Source organism: Meles meles, chromosome 6 (genome assembly GCF_922984935.1).
Source record: "Meles meles chromosome 6, mMelMel3.1 paternal haplotype, whole genome shotgun sequence".
Classification (NCBI taxonomy): domain Eukaryota; kingdom Metazoa; phylum Chordata; class Mammalia; order Carnivora; family Mustelidae; genus Meles; species Meles meles.
In genome coordinates, this window is record NC_060071.1 from 53,347,642 (window position 1) to 53,368,354 (window position 20,713).

General features: G+C 43.7%; 1 protein-coding gene across 1 annotated transcript; it reads left to right on the forward strand.

Moving 5' to 3' along the window:
• The first annotated feature begins 1,145 nt into the window (after nucleotides 1–1,145).
• On the forward strand, nucleotides 1,146–2,102 carry LOC123943534 (olfactory receptor 10G2). The gene has a single exon (XM_046007820.1). It carries the CDS (start codon nucleotides 1,146–1,148, stop codon nucleotides 2,100–2,102), a length of 957 nt encoding a protein of 318 aa, XP_045863776.1.
• Nucleotides 2,103–20,713: the final 18,611 nt, after the last annotated feature.

Genomic DNA, 20,713 nt, shown 5'->3' on the forward strand with positions numbered 1-20,713 from the left:
AGGAGTGGGTCCAGTAGGTCCTTGGTTCTCCAAGGGAACTAAAGGAACGAAGACTCTAGAAATATGTAAGGGCTACAGGCTCCTGGGCGGTTCAGTCAGTTAAGCATCCACCTGATTTCGGCTCAGATCATGATTTCAGGATTGTGGGATCAAACCCCATGTCAGGCTCAGCATTCAGCCTGGAATCTACTTAAGATTCTCTCCTTCCCTCCTCCCTCTTAAATAAATAAATAAATCTTTACAAAAAATATGTGAGGCCAGACCTCAAATGGACTTGTAGATCCAGGCAGGAGATATTCTGAGGAGAAGTCAGAGACCAAGAATAGGGGTAGTAATTATGGAGTAATTGTTCTACTCTGCTCCATGCCACCAGAATCCTATTCTGTATGGTACAGACCCATCGTAAGCACTATTATTCAGACACAGCCTTGTGCCTTGGCCTTCCAATACTTGTAATAGTGTCTCCCACTGAAGGATAATTTCAAGGGGCACCGTGGTGGTTCAGTTGATTAAGTGTCTGACTGTTGATTTCCGCTTAGGTAATGATCCCAGGTCATAGATGGAGACACTTGTCAGGTTCCATGCTCAGCTGGGAGTCAGCTTGAGATTCTCTCTCTCTTCTCCTTCTCCCTCTGTCTCTCCCCCTAGCTCATTCTCTCTCTCTCTCTCTCATTCTCTCATAAATAAATAAATCTTTTTTAAAAAGGAAAAAAAGAAGAAGGAGGAGCATTTCAGGACACCTAGAGACTAACCAGCCTCTGAGCGCTAGTCTTGCAGAGCAAACCCAGACGACTGATGGCAAATGCTTTCCACTTTAAAATATAGAATTTCTTGGGGTGCTTGGATGGCTCAGTCAGTTAAGTGTCTGCCTTTGGCTCAGGTCACAATCTTAGAGTCCTGGAATGAAGCCCTGCATCCGCCTCCCTGCTCAGCAGGGAACCTGCTTCTCCCTTGCCTGCTTGTGCTCTCTCTCTCTCTCTCTCTCTCAAATAATTAAGATCTTTCAAAAAATAAAAAAATTTAAATTAAATAGAGAAGCTCTCTGTTCTCTGTTTCCCTCCTAAAGGGAAGCATTCTCTCACCACCTCCTATATGTATTTCCTTTGTCTGACTTCACCATTCATCTTAGCAGACTACAGAAAAACATGGGAGAGACCAAAAATACATCCCTGGACACGGTGGTGACAGACTTCATCCTCTTGGGCTTACCTCATCCCCCGAGTCTGAGGACCCTCCTCTTCCTGGTCTTCTTCATCATTTACGTCCTGACTCAGCTGGGGAACCTGCTCATTCTGCTCACCGTGTGGGCTGACCCAAAGCTCCATGCTCGGCCCATGTACATTCTTCTAGCCGTGCTCTCATTCCTGGACATGTGGCTCTCCTCGGTCATCGTCCCTCGGCTAATATTGGATTTTACTCCCGCCAGCAAGGCAATCCCCTTTGGGGGCTGTGTGGCTCAGCTGTATTTTTTTCACTTCCTGGGCAGCACCCAGTGCTTCCTCTACACCTTGATGGCCTACGACAGGTACCTGGCAATATGCCAGCCCCTGCGCTACCCCGTGCTCATGAATGGGAGGTTATGCACCATCCTCGTGGCTGGAGCTTGGGTGGCTGGCTCCATCCATGGATCTATCCAGGCCACCTTGACCTTCCGCCTGCCCTACTGTGGGCCCAACCAGGTGGATTACTTTATCTGTGACATCCCTGCAGTATTGAGACTGGCCTGTGCTGACACAACCATCAATGAGCTCGTGACCTTTGTGGACATTGGGGTGGTGGCAGCCAGTTGCTTCATGTTAATTCTGCTCTCCTATGCCAACATAGTCCATGCCATCCTGAAGATTCGCACTGCCGATGGGCGGCGCCGAGCCTTTTCCACCTGTGGCTCCCACCTAACCGTGGTCACTGTCTACTATGTGCCCTGTATCTTCATCTATCTCAGGGCTGGCTCCAAGAGTCCCCTGGATGGAGCAGTGGCCGTGTTTTACACTGTTGTCACTCCGTTTCTGAACCCCCTCATCTATACCCTGAGGAACCAGGAGGTGAAGTCTGCTCTGAAGAGAATAACAGCAGGTCGAGGGGCCGCCAGAGAAAAGAAGTAACTACAGGCTCAGGGACTACCTGCTTCATGGTTGCTACCACGCATCTCATTTTTAAGTACTCTACACCCAACATGGGGCTTGAACTCACAACCCAGAGATCAAGAGTCACATGCTCCACTTACAGAGCCTGCCAGGTGCCCCTGATATTATTTGTTTAGAAATAAATGTATAGGTTGTCTGGCTGGCTCAGTCAGTTAAGCATCTGCCTTAGTCTCAGGTCAAGATCCCAGAGTCCTGGGATGGAACCCAAGACTATATAGGTTCCCTGCTCAGTGGAACCTTCTTCTCCCTCTCCTGCAGCCCCACCCTCTCCCCTGCTCATTCTCTCTCTCTCAAATAAATAAATAAAATCTTTAAAAGAAAAAAAAGAGGGGGCACCTGGGTGGCTCAGTGGGTTAAAGCCACTGCCTTCGGCTCAGGTCATGATCTCAGGGTCCTGGGATCGAGCCCCGCATCAGGCTCTCTGCTCAGTGGGGAGCCTGCTTCCCCCTCTCTCTGCCTGCCTCTCTGCCTACTTGTGATCTCTGTCTGTCAAATAAATAAAAATCTTTTTCAAAATAAATAAATAAAAATAAAATGTTTAAAAAAAAAGGAACAAGTGTGTACATTACTTCTACCCCTCTGACTACTTTGTGAGATATGAAAATGCCTTATTAAACGTTCAAAAGGATGAGAATGTGTCAGCAACTTCAGAATTATGTTATGCCAGAAAATCTGAAAGGAAACAAAAATGACATTCTCTTTACCCCTCCACCTTAGACTTCTACAACTTCTTTGTTTCTTTGCTTATGCATGGCATTAACATTACCAAGCACTTAAACTTGAAAATACTGAATCATTTGTGTGTCTTTCCTTTTTCTCACTCTCTCCATGTGCTAATGTAAGGGCCCATTTAGCCAGAGCAGCCCCACCTCGGTTGAACAGCCATTTTGTTGTTTATGCAGGAAAACTTAAATTGACCCTGCCCCCCCCCAGGGGAACTTATTTAAAAGCAAGTCCAGGAAACCAGTCCCAGGTAACAAAGCCCAAATACAAGGGTGGGTCAGGTCAGGTAGAGATAACAGCCAGAATGCGGGGATGAGTCGGGTCAGGTGGAGACATCCAATCAGTAAAGCACGCGTATGGTCTCCCTGGCTACCAAGAAGTGTGGACCCCGCCTTTTGGGCTCCAATTCTGACCAAGGTGATAGGCTGGTTCAAATGTCTACTATAGGGTAAATTGTAATTCAATTGGTCACTTATGTGTGACCTAGCATGACTGTGCAGCTTCCTCTGTGTGTTACAATCTCATTCACAACCTGTGTGTGGCCAGGCCCAACCACATGGCCTTTGCTCTATAAAAGTTAGTCTGTGAGGCGCTCTCTGTAAGAGGCGTGGCCCTGGCCAGTCAGTTTGATTCTCGACGCTTGGCGCGAAATAAAGTTTTGCTTGACCTTCACTTTGTATCAGTCTTGCTCCTTTAATCATGCACCCATTATTGGGGGACCCAACACTAAGACACCAATTCTGTCCCCTCCACTTTTAGAATATCTCTCTTGATTTCCTGACTAGCTTTTTGTCCTCTTCCTCCTCAACCACACCACAGTCAAAATTATGTAGAATTTATCGTACTCTCTAATGAATGTAAAATAAAGGCTGGTTCCTTAATCTGGCATTCAAAGTCCAAAAAATCGGAACCCAACCTACTGTATCTGTCCTCTCTTCCCTCTCCCATCCTCACTGATTTATTGCATGCCTTGAGCATGCCCAAGGCTTGCCTGCCACTCTTGTATAAGCTTTCCCATCTCCCTAGAACACATCCCCATCCAATTCATATCGTCAAATCCTCTTAACAACTTTTAAGAACTTCTTTCAGAAGAGTGTGAAACTATACCCTCCAAATTTTAAAACTGCTTTTTTTAATTAACCTCTTTGTATGTGTTTTTTTTTTAATTTTTTGAGTGTAGTTGACACACAGCGTTACATTAGTTTCAATAAGTCTGTAGATTATGCGAGTGGAGCTACCATCTGTCAGCATACACTATTTCAGTGTCATTGGCTATATTCCTTATTCTGTGCATTTCATTCTCCTGACTTACTCATTCCATAACTGGAAGCCTGTATCTCCCACTCCCCTTCCCCCATGTTGCCCATCCCCCCACTCCTCTTCCCTTGGGCAAGCACCAGTTTGTTCTCTGTATTTATAGTCTGATTCTGCTTTTTTCTGTTTATTCATTTGTAAAACTATGCTTAATGAAGATCTTGGCCTTTATGGTTCTTCCAACTGACCTTTGTTGACTGTACCATGAGAACACATGCAAAAAACTCTTAAGACATTTGAACGGATGGTACTGATTCCCCAAAAGGAAATGGATGGCTCACTGAAAACAGGATAATTTGAGGAGGGTTTCTTTGCATAGGGACTAGTTACAAAGATATTGGAGTAGAGGAACCACAAGGAAAAACTGACTAACCTGGGGCTTAGTAATACTCAACCCAACTCAAACACTATTTACCATCCCTAGGCCAGAAGGGACTAAAGAGGGAACAACTAGGAGAGCCAGAAAAGAAAGGTTCATATAAGTCTTGCATGTCCTTTTCCTTCGGAGTAATAACACACCTGTAGATAGCTCCATGTACACTAGGTTCCCTGTAATGGTAAACAGGTCATCCCGGAGATGAGGTTTCTTTTCATTAGGAATCAAAACTAAAGAGAGATTAACTGCCACCATGAGAACATGCTCTAGACATCTGAGTAACAATGTGGTTCTGGAAACTCCAAAGACAAGAGGACTAAAAAATAACTGGATGAGAGGATTTTGCGTCTTGCTCAACAAGGAGTATAGAGAGCCCCAAAGGTTCCAAGTCAAAGGATAATGAAGTTTGGTCCATCTTTAAGTACTCAAGAAAACAAGGCCAAGAGACACTTGAAAGTCAGAGCTTCAGAAGCTTCACTCCAAAAACATCATGGAAGATACTCACAATGGATGCATTCCAAATTCCTTCCCACGCTGAGAACATACTTCTTTTATTCTTTTTTTAAGATTTTATTTGTGGGGCACCTGGGTGGCTCAGTTGTTAAGCATCTGCCTTTGGCTCAGGTCATGATCCCAGAGTCCTGGAATCGGGCCCCACATCGGGCTCTCTGCTCAGCAGGGAGCCTGCTTCTCCCTCTCCCACTCCCCTGCTTGTGTTCCCTCTCTCACTGTGTCTTTCTGTGTCAAATCAATAAATAAAATCTTCAAGGGGGAATAAAAGATTTTATCTATTTGAGAGAGAGAGACAGAGAGAGAGAGCCCTTGAGCAGTGGGGAGCAGGAGAGGGAGAAGCAAACTCTCCATTGAACATGGAGCCCAAAGTGGGGCTCCATGCCAGCACCCCAAGATCATGACCTGAGTTGAAGTTGATGTTTAATTGACTGAGCCACCCAGGCACCCCAAGAACATGTTTCTTTTAGACTGTGAGATTTTATCAGAATACCCTGTGGAGCCAGGGTTTGAACTTGGAATTATCTGACTCCCAAGTTCGTACATAAGTACTGCTCTTTGAATGTGACAGCTGAGCTGAGTTCCCAGCTTGACCCACAGTACAATGTCTTCCTCTTATCTGCTGGGGAGACCATTCCAAGACTCCCAGTTGATGCCTGAAACCACAGATAGCACCAAACTCTAGACATTCTGTTTTTCTTATGCAGACATTTAATTTATAAATTAGGCACAGTAAGAGACTAACAACAATAATGAAAAATAAGATAGAGCGATTATAATAATATATTCTTTTAAAAGTTATGTGAATGTGGTCTCTTTCTCAAAACACCTTACTGCCCTGTACTCACGTTCCTTTTTGTGATGACATGAGGTGATCAAGGCCTACATGATGACATGAAGTGAGAGGAATAATATGGACTTTGTGACATAGCATTAGGCTACTATTGATCTTCGGACGAGGAGTCAGAAGGAGGATCAGCTGCTCCTGGACTACAGTTGACAGCAGGTAACTGAAACTGCAAAAAGTGAAGTTATGGTTAAGGAGGGACTACTGTAATTTTAAGTAGCTTGGTTCCTACCGTCTGGAAATGGCTTGCTCCAACCTCTAACACCCAACTTTCTTCCAGCTGGAAATGGAAGACATTGTTAGGTCAAATAGAGGACAGAAATCCTACCAAAGACGAAGATATGAAGTTGAAAAGAGAAGTGATCTTCCTTCTTGAAAATCTCCGTGGTAGGAAAATGTGTGGTTCAGAAACTTCAGACTTTTAGAGGAAACTAGGTATGGAAACAAGGTCAGAAGTACTGAACATATGTCCTTATAGGTATTCCTCATAGTCACTAAATACAAAAATAGCATACTGAGTAAAGGGAGTATCAGTAACTGTTAAGGTCCGTAATCAAAGGAGCGAGACTGATACAAAGTGAAGGTCAAGCAAAGCTTTATTTCGCGCCAAGCACGGAGAATCAAACTGACCGGTCAGGGCCATCTCTTGCAAAGAGGCGACCCCTCCCAGCCTCACAGACTAACTTTTATAGAGGTAGTTTAGCTGGGCTGTACGCAGGTGGCCAATGAGACTGCAATTACACAGAGAACACTGCACAGTCATGTTAGGTCACACACGGGCGGCCAGTTGAATTACAATTGAATTACAATTCACCCTAGTAGGTATATGCGTGCCCCACTGATTGGATGTCTCTACCTGGCCTGATCCGCCCTTGCATCTGGGCTTTGCAAGTAAGTTCCTCTGGGAGGGGCAGGGTCAATCTAAGTTTACTGCATAGGGTCAATCTAAGTTTACCGCATAAACAACAAAATGGCTCCCTCTGATTAAGTAGGCCCTTACAGTAACTTTCGTGTCTTTGAATCTTAAATATTCATTTCCATTTACCATTCAGTATTTGCTAGAAGCTTTTTGACGCTATCTCCCTCAGAGTTTCAATGAGGCATCTAAATCTTTATTTTTTCATTTTTATGAATAACATATTTGTTTTTTACTTAAATTCAATTAGCCAACATATAGTACATCATTAGTTTCAGATGTAGAGTTCAATAGTTCATCAGTTGCATATAACACCCAGTGCTCATCACTTCACATGTCCTCCTTAATGCCTGTCACCCAGTTACCCCATCCACCTATCCAACTCCCGCCAGCAACCTTCAGTTTGTTTCCTGTAGCTAGAGGCTCATAGTTTTTCTCCTTCTCTGATTTCTTCCCATTCAGTTTTCCCTTTGGGCTATTTCTTATATTCCTCATTTGAGTGAAACCATATGATAATTGTCTATCTCTGATTGACTTACTTCACTCAGCATAATACCCTCCAGCTCCAACCACATCGATGTAAATGGTAAGACTTCATCCTTTTTGATGGCTGAGTAATGAAAAATAGACATGTTAAAAGTCATGTACTTCAGTGCAAGATGTTGTATCTAAATGTTCAGTGTCCTTTGATTTTAGTGTTGGAATCTCACTGTGAACGTAGATACATTTGAGTAATTTGAAAGACTGAGATTTTTTGGATAACTTGTAGTTTTGTAATCATCCAATGTTTTATAGCCTTACTCAACTCATGACTAATTTATATGTCAAACTTATAACAAGCACATGATACCAGAATTGCTTTGCTTCCATACATCTCACATTTCTTCCTCTAAAAGGCAATGAAATCCAGTTCTGAGGGTCAAGTTTATTTCCCCCATACTTTCAAAGACATGTTTTCTAAAAGGTATACTCTTTCTCTGTCTTCACTAGACCAGGAATCTTTTATTCACGAGTGCACCACAGCAAGCGAAAGGAAGTCTAGTGTGTATTAGGTACTCAATAAAATATTTGTTGAGTTAAAATCATCCATTTTACCTTTATTTCATAGTCCTTACCACTAAGTCCTTCTTATTCTGTGTATCCCAAAAGGAGTAACTCAAAATTAACTGATAAAAAACCTTAAACATGCAAAGCTAAGGAGAAAAATATACAGAAATAGATATATCCCCTAAAATGTAGAGAAGGAGGAACTCCCATATGAGAAAGAAATCCTGCATTTCCCTCTTTAAAGTGTGTGTGTGTGTGTGTGTGTGTGTGTGTGTGTGTGTGTGTGTATTCAATTCTTCAACATTATATATATAATGTTGAAGAGTTGAATAAACATGAAATACTTTGGGATAGCATACAAGAGTTACAATCTGAAACAAGAAAATCTTTAAACCGGGCATCAGATTTTACTGTTTGTGCCCATCATCCATCATTAAATACTTTCATGGGCCTTTCCTGCTGTTTGTCTCCTTCCCACCCACCCTGCACATCGCTGCATGACCTCACTCTTCCTTTCTACAGAGGGGAGTTCTCCTTGATCTTCTCTTCACTCCCTAGATCCACAGACCTTGCATTCTCCAACTTGCTGGGTAAATCCACTAAAAGGTAAATCATATCAAAATAATGCCTCAGAGAAACACAAAAATGAGGACATATTTTAAAGAATTAACTATAATATTGGGCGCCTGGGTGGTTCAGTCATTAGGTGTCTGCTTTCAGCTCAGTTCATGATCTTGGGGTCCTGGGATCAAGCCTCACATGGGCTCTCTGCTCAGCAGGGAGCCTGCTTCCCCCTCTCTCTCTGCCTGCCTCTCTGCCTACTTGTGATCTTTCTCTCTGTGTCAAATAAACAATTAAAATCTTTTTTTTAAAGAATAATATTAATATCTCAAGCTAAGGCAGTTGCATTTACTTCACAAAAATCAGAGCCTCCTGAGGATATATGAATGAGTATACAACTTACTATTTTGCATAAACAAAAGTACTCACCAAGGGATCTTTCCTCTGAATAAGGAGCTTCCCCAAAAGCAAATTCTGTCTTCAACTCTTAGGGCCATAGGATATTGGAAGTACAAATAAGCAGAAGGAGGAGGGAAAGCAGAAGAAAGAAAAAGAGAGAGCAGTCAGTGGTTTGGAAATACCAGGATTTACTGTCGAGTCCTCTACTACATTATTCCAGCGTTTAAAATTAGAGGTGTAAGCAGGCACAACCTCAGGAAATACAACTTCTCATGCCACGGTGGCCTCTGAATTTAGCTACAGCCAAGATGCCCCAGAGCCACCTCTGTGTCGCAGCACGCAGGTCAGAGGCAGAGCCTGACACCCTCAGGTCCATCAGGAGGAGGTAACTGGATGCATCAGAGAAGACTAGGGGATGAAGAAAAACCACCTCTCCTCCCCCAGCCATCTCCAACACGGTAAGACAGCAGCACGGGGGCAGTGCCAGCCCAGCCCGCGGGACCGATGTCTGGCACGTGTGCAGTCCACCTGCTTCCCTCGCCTCACCTGGTGGGCTGCTCAACGCCTTGCCCCGCGGAGCCTGCAAGAAGACACAGACCCTGACCAGGGCAGCACTCCCGGAAGCCCCGTCATTATTTTCAAGGAGGAGCTCCTCAGAGACAAAGAAGTGGTGCTGGAGTAGCAGCAGGGGTAGGAGGAGCGGTAGCAGCGGTGGGAGGGGTCGTGTTGGTAATGTGGGGACAATTAGCACCACGTCAGGAAAACACGCACCAGAAAAGACTCTGTCGTTACAAAGACCAAAAGTTTCCATCATTTAGCTGTAAGAAAACTATTTTGAGAAGTGCCTGCAGTGTTTGCTAGCGACTTCACACTTACCTCCCACTGTAGGGAAACAGAAAGAAGGAACACTCCCCACATCTGCTACAGGACACCCCCAGCCAGGCACTGCGCCCCCGGGTGCCTGAGCCCCTGGAGCTGGCAGAAGGCCCATGCCCTCCCTGGGTGGGGAGGGAGGAGAGACCTATCTGTATGCAAAAGGCCAGAGAGGGCTCCTTCCTTGACCCCTGCCTTTCAGCTCCCACAAGAGCAGTTGAGGCATCCCTTAAAAGCAGTGTCTTGGGGGCGCCTGGGTGGCTCAGTAGGTTAAAGCCTCTGCCTTGGCTCAGGTCATGATCTCAGGGTCCTGGGACTGAGCCCCCCATCGGGCTCTCTGCTCAGCAGGGAGCCTCTTCCCTCCCTCTCTCTCTGCCTGACTCTGCCTACTTGTGATCTCTGTCAAATAAATAAAATCTTAAAAAAAAAAAAAAAAAAGGCAGTGTCTTGGTGGGAACATTTTCTACTGAGGAATCCACAGGTTTTAGTCCAAGAGGTTCTGTGAACTCTGAACAATAGAATTGTGTGTAAAGAACAGAGAGGACAAATGGGAAGAATAACATAGGGGAAAGGAGGAAACGGTCAGTTTGACATTGTTAACAATTTCCCTTTTGCTCAATACAACAAAATAAAGAATCATCGGAGGTAGAGTGTGTGAATATGCATCTGTGTGTGGCATATGTTTTGATAGTTGAAAAGAGAAGGGAATTTGGCTATGCTTTAAATATATTTGCAACAACTAATATAGAAATTATCTTCAAAAAAATTCAAAGCAGGGGCCCCTGGGTGACTCAGTTGTTAAGCATCTGTCTTTGGCTCAGGTCATGATCCCAGGGTCCTGGGATCCAGCCCCACATTGGGGGGGGGGGGGTCCCTGCTCAGTGGGGAGCCTGCCTCTCCCTCTCCCTCTACTGTTCTCCTTGCATGTGCTCTCTTGCTCTGTCAAATAAATGAATAAAATCTTAAAAAGAAAAATTTCAAAAGCAGGGTGCCCAGGTGGCTTAGTCAGTTAAGGATGCGACTGTTGATTTCCACCCAGGTTGTGATCTCAATGTGAGATGGAGCTCCACACTCAGCACAGAGTCTACTTGGGATTATCTCCCCCTCTCCTTTTGCCCCTCTCATTTGTGCTCTCTCTCTCTCTAAAATAAATAAATAAATAAATCTTAACCCAAAAGAAAAACCATTCTCTCCCTCTCCCTATGCTCTTCCCCCTTCTCCCACTCTTTTTAAAAAAATAATAATAATAATCAAAAGCAATTTGCAGAGTGTTGGGCATTAAATGGTCTTATCTTTGTCAGTACATGTATTATATACATGTATTTGTGATACATATGTTCATATATATATGATATTAAAAGTGTGGGAGTGCACACAGTGAACTACTAACATTGGTTATGTTAGGAGCTGCCGTGGTGAGTGGAGGGGATTGTTTTTCCTGCACACCTCTATTGCTCACTGTAAAAATTAACAGATTACATTATTCAGTTTAAAAGAGAGAACTGAGAGACACGTGGCCAGCTCAGTCAGAAGTCTGTGTGACTCTTGATCTTGGGGTCATGAACTCAATCCCAACATTGTAAGTAGAGATTACTAAAAACAAATTCTTTTTAAGGATTTTATTTATTTATTTCACAGAGAGAAAGAGAGATCACAAGAAGGCAGAGAGAGAGAAGGGGAAGCAGGCTCCCTGCCGAGCAGAGAGCCTGATGTGGGGCTCTATCCCAGGACCCTGGGATCATGACCCGAGCTGAAGGCAGAGGCTTTAACCCAATGAGCTACCCAAGCACCCCAAACAAACAAATTAAAAAATAATAATAATAAAACCATAAAAAGTAAAAAGAGAGAACTGAAAGGAAAGAAAAGAGATATAGGAAACAGATGAGATAGCGGAAAGAAGAGAGGAAGAAAATGAGAAAAGGAAAAACCCCACCCATAACTCACCCATTCATAAGATGTTCCAGAAAGAAATTTCCTGTGATCTCAGGGCACTGGGTGGATCAATCATTAAATGTCTGCCTCCTAATCAGGATGTGCTCCCAACATCCTGGGATGAAGCCCTGCATAGGGCTCCCTGCTCTGCGGGAAGCCGCCTTCTCCATCTCCCACTCCCCCTGCTTGTGCTCCCTCTCTAGCTCGCTCTCTCTCTCTCTGTCAAATAAATGAATAAAATCTTCAAAAAAAAAATTCCTCTGATGCGATATTTTTCCACACCTATTGATTTCTCATTAATACCATTTACTATCAAAGGCAGCTACAATAAAAAAAGATAGATGGGGTGCCTGAGTGGTGGAGTCAGTTAAGCAAATGGCTCTTAATTTCATTTCAAGTCATGATCTCAGGGTCATGAGAAGGAGCCCCACCTCAGGCTCCTTGCTCAGCAGGAAGTCTGTTTCTCCCTCTGTCCCTACCCCAGCTCATGTTCTCTGTCTCTCTCCTTGTCTCTCTCTCAAATAAATAAAATCTTTTAAAAAATAAGAAAAAGTTTTAAAATTTTTAAAAAGATGGACAATAACAAGTGTTGTTGAAGATGTGGGGAAATCGGAACCCTCATACACTGTCGGTGGGAATGTGAAATGGTGCAGCCACTGAGAAGTCTTGCAGTTCCTCCAGATGTTCAACATAGAGCATATGGGGGCGCCTGGGTGGCTCAGTGGATTAAGCCACTGCCTTCCGCTCAGGTCATGATCTCAGGGTCCTGGGATCGAGCCCCGCATCGGGCTCTCTGCTCCGCAGGGAGCCTGCTTCCTCCTCTCTCTCGGCCTGCCTCTCTGCCTACTTGTGATCTCTCTCTCTGTCAAATAAATAAATAAAATATTTAAAAAAAGAAAACGGACATTTAAAAAAAAAAAACATAGAGCATATGACCCAGGAATTTCACTCCTACATACATTCCAAAAATTAAAAAATAATAAAACCATATGTGCACACAAAAACGTGTACACGGTCACGGCAGCATTATGTAAACAGCCAAATAGTATAAAAACCAAAATGTCCAACTGATAAATGGATAAACAAATTACAGTATACCCATAAAAAATGGAATAGAAGCAGCCACAAAAAGGAAGGAAATTCTGGTCCGTGCTACAACATGGATGAAATTTGAAAACATTATATTAACTAAAAGAAGCCAGACACAAAAGGCCACATATTACATGATCCATTTATATGAAATGTTCATAAGAGGCAAATCCATAGAGACAGAAAGTAGATTATGGTTATCAGGGGTTGGGATGTATTTTTTTTAAGATTTTTTTTAAAGATTTTATTTATTTATTTGACAGAGAAAGAGATCACAAGTAGAAAGAGAGGTAGGCAGAGAAGGGGGTGGGGAAGCAGGCTCCCCGATGAGCAGAGAGCCTGATACGGGGTTCAATCCCAGGACTCTGAGACCATGACCTGAGCCAAAGGCAGAGGCCTAACCCACTGAGCCACCCAGAGGTCCCTTTTTAAAAGATTTTATTTATTTATTTATTTATTTATTTATTTATTTATTTATTTATTTTATCTCTACATTCAACATGGGGTTCAAACGTACATCCCCGAGATCAAGAGTTGCATGCTCCACTGACTGAGCCAGCCAGATGCCCCAGGTGAAATGTGTTTGACTTAACCTCAATAAAGCTATTATTTTTAAATTTTATTTAAAGCAATGTTGAGGGGCGCCTGGGTGGCTCAGTGGGTTAAAGCTTCTGCCTTTGGCTCAGGTCATAATCTCAGGGTCCTGGGATGGAGACCCGCATCAGGCTCTCTGCTCTGCGGGGAGCCTGCCTCCCTTCCTCTCTCTGCCTGCCTCTCTGCCTACTTGTGATCTCTCTCTGTCAAATAAAGAAATAAAATCTTTTTATAAATAAATAAATGTTGATAGAGAATTTCACTACACTCGAGATCAACGTATTGGCGGGGGGGGGGGGGGGGGGCGGAATAAAGCTATGCATTGAGTCCTGGCATGAACTCAGTTTTGTTTTTGAAATCTCCTCTCTGACCAGGAATTTTGAATCTTCACTGCTCATTTTGTTATGCAGATTCAGAATCATCTTCCCTCATGGATGGCCTATAGAATCAACACTGTTGAAGCTACTGCTGAGTCCAGGTTGACTCCAGGCTTTCCTTGACATGATAAGAATTCATTAAAATTCCTTGTGTACACTGAATTCAGTCTCTTGAACAACAGCCGACTTTTTCGCAGCAGTAGACAGATAGCCAAAGTGTCGGGGTTGCTGCCTCCTCACCTTACTTGACTTCATCTGAACAGCATGTTTGTGCATCTTTCCCATGTCTGGTAAAACTGGTAGAAGAGGGGGAACAAATTGTTAGTGTCAGTGATGAGAAAATTGAAATAAACTCCATACAGCTGAGATAAAGATGAAAATAAACAAGCTGGAAGCAAAAGAAAAAGTTAAAGGCAATGTGTATTTCTTTCTTTTTTTTTTATGAAGTCAGGATTTCTTTTTTTTTTTAAGATTTTATTTATTTATTTGAAAGACAGAGATTACAAGTAGGCAGAGAGAGAGAGGAGGAAGCAGGCTCCCTGCTGAGCAGAGAGCCTGATGTGAGGCTTGATCCCAGGACCCCGGGATCATGACCTGAGCCAAGGCAGAGGCTTTAACCCACTGAGTCACCCAGGCGCCCGGCAATTTGTATTTCTTGTCAACACTCTGGAAGAATTAATTTCTACTTACTGCGTGTGAGTGGAATATAACACCTAGCTAGTAGATATAATACTGTCATCTTATGACACTCTAAGGGCCTATTCAGCCAGAACGGCCCCACCCCGGTTGAACTGCCATTTGGTTGTAAAACTTAAATTGACTCTGCCCCCTCCCCCCAGTGGAACTTACTTAAAAACAAGTCCCAGAATGCAAGCTGGTGCAGCCAGCTGGAAAACAGCATGGAGGTTCCTCAAAATGTTGAAAATAGAACTACCCTATGACCCAGCAATTGCACTACTGGGTATTTATCCTAAAGATACAAACGTAGTGATCCGAAGGGGCACGTGCACCCGAATGTTTATAGCAGCAATGTCTACAATAGCCAAACTATGGAAAGAACCTAGAGGTCCATCAACAGATGAATGGATAAAGAAGAAGTGGTATATATACACAATGGAATACTATGCAGCCATCAAAAGCCATGAAATCTTGCCATGTGCGACGACGTGGATGGAACTAGAGGGTATCATGCTTAGTGAAATAAGTCAATTGGAGAAAGACAACTATCATATGATCTCCCTGATATGAGGACGTGAAGAGGCAACATGGGGGCTTAGCGGGGTAGGAGAAGAATAAATGAAACAAAATGGGATTGGGAGGGAGACAAACCATAAGTGACTCTTAATCTCACAAAACAAACTGAGGGTTGCTGGGGGGAGGGGGATTGGGAGAGGAGGAGTGGGATTATGGACATTGGGGAGGGTATGTGCTATGGTGAGTGCTGTGAAGTATGTAAACCTGGCGATTCACATTCCTGTACCCCAGGGGATAAAAATACATTATATGTTTATAAAAAATAAGAAATAAATAAAAATTTTTTAAAAATTAAAAAAAAAAAAAAAAACAAGTCCCAGAAACCAGTCCCAGGTACCAAAGCCCAAATACAAGGGTGGGTCAGGTCAGGTGGAGACATTCAATCAGTAGGGGCGCATACTGTCTCCTAGCTACCAAGGAGTATGGGCCCCACCCTCTGGGCACCTTTTGGATGCCAATTCTGACCAATGTGATAGGCTGGTTCAAATGTCTACTAGGGTAAATTGTAATTCAATTGGCCACCTAGCCTGACTGTGCAGCTTTCTCTGTGTGTTACAACTTCATTGGCCACCTGTGCGTGGCCAGGCCCAACCACATGGCCTTTGCTCTATAAAAGCTAGTCTGTGAAACAGAAAGAGGTCGTCCTCTCTGTGAGGGGCGGCTCCGACCGGTCTGTTTGACCATCGTTTTGATTCTTGATGCTTGGCACGAAATAAAGCTTTGCTTGACCTTCGCTTTGTATCAGTCTCGCTCCTTTAATCACAGACCCATTTTGGGGGGACCCAACATTGGGGACCCAACAGCACCATAAAGCAATGATATTTTACTTACACACCTATTCTCGCATATACCCCCAAACAGTTAATTGTGTTTTTCCCTACCAAAACCATAGAAATTTAGAATCAAAAGAAAGCTTTCTTTTTTTAAGATTCATTTATTTATTTGAGAGAGAGATAAGACATGAGCCGGGGAGGTGGAGGGGAAGAAGGAGAGGGAAAGCAGACTTCCCACTCAATGGGAAACCCAATCGATCCCAGGACTCTGAGATCCTGACCTGAGCCAAAACCAAGAGTCAGGTGCTTAACCAACTGAGACACCCAGGCTCCCCTAAAAGAAGGCTTTAAAAGCATCTAATCCTCTTCCGTTGTCTCCTTTTACAATGGGCATCATGTAAAACTCGGCTAGCAGCAAAATTCCTTATGAGGCTCTGTCCCTCTACTGGAAACTGGGTTCTTTCCAAACATTGATCAAAATATGATTAACCATTACCAAATAAAGCCGTGCTACTGTCCATCTAGATCTCTGCTGAATTGAGTGGTGAGGAGAGTCAGAAGGAGGAGAAAGCAAGAGGAGAAGCATCTTGATTGCAAATACACCCCTGCAATTTGGAGCATCTGTCCTGGCGGCTCCCCATTTGGAGCTTGTATTGGAATCTCTGTGTGTTTTCTCTGTCTACAGATATGCAAAGCATCTCGCTCCCTGCTGGAACTGACCAGGGGCTCACAATGAGACTCGGGCCCTTTTGACTTGCTACCTCTACAGGCAAAGAGGTTCCTCCCACCACTACCTCAAGAAGAGTGAAAAGCTGGGGAGCACTGAGATCTGAGCATACCTATGGAAGGGGGCTCACAGAAACAGCGGCAAGAGATAAGAAGGATTCTGGGCAGAATATCAGTGTTGTCCACCATGGTCTATCCCTCTTCCAACTGACTCTTTAAACAGATGCCACAGTGGTCATCATCCTACGATTTCAACTTGACCATGACGCTCTCCTATTTGAAGACATCAATGGCTGCCCAGCCCATACAAAGGAAGGCCAGACTATTCCATCGTGTAGGATCCCAACCATCTCTCACTTGAACTCTATTTACAGCCTGTGCTGCAGGTGTTCATCACTTTTCTTTCCCCATTCATGCCCGGCTGCTTCAGGTCTCCACCCTTTGCTCAAACTTCTTCCTCGGCTGAAACGTCCCTCTAATGCATACTCCCCTTTCAAGGAGCAGCCTTGAGTGTTACCCACCCAGTGAAATTCTCCTGGCCCCACTTGAACCATCCAGTAAACTTCAATACAACCTTTTGTGTGGTCTCACGTTAACCTACAGTTGATATATCCTTCCCACCATAATATAAACTTCTTGAGGATGTAATATGCCTAATCAGTTTTTTGCCCCAAATAAATATCTGTGTATTTATTGTCACCAATCTTGAAAACCAAGATTTTATGGGAAAGGAAGAGGAGCAGAAATCCTAATGCACCTAATTTAAGAAGTGAAGTTAAGGGGCGCCTGGGTGGCTCAGTGGATTACGTCGCTGCCTTCAGCTCAGGTCATGATCTCAGGGTCCTGGAATCGAGCCCCACGTTGGGCTCTCCGCTCCGCAGGGAGCCTGCTTCCTCCTCTCTGCCTGCCTCTCTGCCTACTTGTGATCTCTCTCTCTCTCTGTCTGTCAAATAAAATTAAAAAAAAAAAGTTGAAAAAACAAAACCAAAAAAAGAAGTGAAGTTAAGATAATGAATGCTGGGTAATCATCAAGGGATCTTGGCTTGAAAGGAACTTGTCAGATACAGTATATATAATATGCAATTCTATGTTTTATGTGGTAAAGCTGTGTTCTCCCAAAGGAAATATTCGTCATGCTAGAATCGAAAAGGAGAATCAACTTTGGATGAAAGAGATGCAAAGTCCTACCACCACCATCTGGGCTGGATTCAGAATGAGGAGAAAGGAAGTTTCTAGGAACAGTGTGGGGCTGAGAGTGGAGACACTTCAAACTCAGTCGTGTTGGACGAGGGTTACACTTATATGGGTTGACCAAAAGAACTAGGTCACTGGGGAGCTGTGGCAATGGCAGCCAGAGCTGTGGTGGCCCGGCCATAAAGGTGAGAGGAGAAAGACTTCTTCTTCTACACCTGCTTGCTAATAGGTGGTGTCCAAGTGGAGGGAACCTCCCCATGGCCCTGGAGCAGAGATGACAAAAAACCCTCTCCACCCCAGCAGCACCATGTGGCCAAAGAACACAAGAATTTTTTTTTTTTAAGATTTTATTTATTTATTTGAAAGAGAGAAAGAGCAAGTGATACAAGCTGGGGAGAGAGGCAGAGGGAGAGGGAGAAGCAGACTCCCCGCTGATCAGGGAGCCCAATGTGGGCTGGATCCCAGGATCCTAACACTTCAAAGAAAGGAATCACAGAAATTGGAGGTCCCCCAAAGAGATCATGTTGTTCTTCGCAGTTCACTTTCTAAATGTAGAAGTGATTCCTGCTTGCTGTCAAAACAAAAAAATAAGGGGCACCTGGGCGACTCAGTTGTTAAGGATCTGCCTTCAGCTCTGGTCATGATCCCAGAGTCCTGGGATCGAGCCCTGCATCTGGCCTCCTGCTCAGTGGGAAGCCTTCTTCTCCTTCTCCAGCTCCCTCTGCTTGTGTTCTCTCTCTTGATGTGTCTTTCTCTGTTAAATGAAAGAATAAAATCTTTAAAAAAAAAAAAAAGAAGAAGAAGAAGAAGGAAGAAAGAAAATATAACGCCTATCTTTAAAAATAATAATAATAATAATGAGGCTCTCGGGGACTGTAGTTCTCACAGGGGAAATGTCTCAGTGTAGAGCTCCCAAGAGGTAAGTAGTTCTCTACAAATCTCTTGATAGTGTTAAAAAAAAAAAAAAAACTCAATCAAAGAAGATCTAGCTCAAAGTGTAACTGATGGAAAATTCAAGGCACTTAAGAAGTCTCAATCTAAAAAGAGCCTCCAAGGGCAGAGGATCTCATAGGCTATTAGCATAGTCAATGTTTCTTTCCCCCTGGAAGATTTTAATTCCATTCTAAAGCAGAGACCTGGTTACCTATAACCACAAGCCCGGGGGATGCTCTGAAGAACACTTTCCTCATGTGCTCCGACATCGCGCCTGAGAAAAGCCAGCTTCTCCACCATTTGGCTGCTGTGTTCACGTGAGTCCAGCAAGGGAAGCAGTCCTAATAGGAGGTCAATTCACAATAGGAGCAAAGACTTAATTTCCACAAATTAAAAGTTTCAGTAACTCTGTCAAAAACTGTACGTAGTCTGTCTTTCCCCACCTTCTTCCTTATTCACAAAGTTAATATATTTAGCATATGAATTTTGAATTAAGTCAGCCTTTCTCCAAATTCGAGAACTATCTTCTCTGAATTAAGAAAAAGAGTTTTAAACATTTATCTTGTCTTTTTGTTTTGTGTTTTGAGGGAGGTAAGGAGGCAATATAAATACTAGGTTCCTGGGTGGCTCAGTGCTTAAGCACCTGCCTTCAGCTCAGGTCATGATCCCAGGGTCCTGGGATCGAGCCCTGAATCCCTCTCCCTGCTCAGCGGGTAGCCTGCTTCTCCCTCTCCCAATCCCCCTGCTTGTGTTCCCTCTCTCACTGTGTCTCTCTCTGTCAAATAAATAAATATTTTTTAAAATACAATATAAATGCTGTAACAAATTCAGTGTTAACTGAGCCAACAGAGGGGGTTTTAACCCTTCTTTTCCCAGGGGTGAGAGGAGTCCATTTACTTCAAGGCTGGAAAGCCTTCCATTTCAGACCTTTTCTTTCCTTTTCTCTTCCTTTCTTTTCTTTTCTTTTTAAGATTTATTTATTTATTCTACAGAAAGAGCATGTGGGGGAGGAGGGAGAGACAGAGGAAGAGAGAAAATCTTGAAGCAGACTCCCTGCTTAGCAGGAAGCCCAACCCAGGTCTCCATCCCAGGACCCCGGGAACGTGACCTGAGCAGAAATCAAGAGTCGATGATCAACTGACTGAGCCACCTGGGTGCCACATTTCATACTTTTTCTTAAACACAAAACCTTTTTTTTTCCTCATTTATAGTGCATGGACACTGATGGGACAATTAGAATAAAATATGGGTTCCGTCTCCTCACTGCGCACAGACTCTGTTCATTCTCCATGCTCTGCCTCTGCCCAGGCTGCCTCATGGTCTGAGTCTGGTCCTAAAGGCAAACAAGGGTGAACAACTCAGTGCTGGGTTATTCCTCTGCCTCGGCGTTCGTGATGCACATCTGTTCGACGTGGAGAAGCCCTCAACTCTAAGTTGCCCTATACAAAACCCCAGTTCAGTGTAGACATACCAGAGAGAGGCCAAACCTCTGGAATAATCTGATTTTTTTTTTTTTACAAGTAAAAGAGGCGCTGCCTACAAAGGGCTCAAAGTGAGTTTGCCTCCTAGTGAAGGGGAGTCCAGCAATCTATGACTTCTATCTGACCCTCTAAAGGAAGATGACTTCTATCTGACCCTGTAAAGAGGATCTCACCCTCCCTGACCTTGCTGTCTGCATGCCACCTTCTTCTATCCCTACAAACCTCTTCCTTGAATTTCCAGGCCAAAGCCCCTGTACCTAATATTTGCTATTTTAAATATTGATTATATCAGTGATATCACTAGCTTCTTAATTTAATTGTATACTTTTTAAAATTATTTTATTTGATTATTTTTTAAAGATTTTATTTATTTATTTGACAGACAGAGATCACAAGTAGGCAGAGAGGCAGGCAGAGAGAGAGAGAGGAAGGGAAGTGGGCTCCATGCTGAGCAGAGAGCCCGATGTGGGGCTCGATTCCAGGACCCCGGGATCATGACCTGAGCTGAAGGCAGAGGCTTTGACCCACTGAGCCACCCAGGCACCCCTTAATTGTATACTTTTGATATTAAATCGCAACTGTTGCTCCAAGAGACTCCTATATAAGATGGTCATAACTGCTTTGTTCACTGGGCCAAATGACTGGAAATG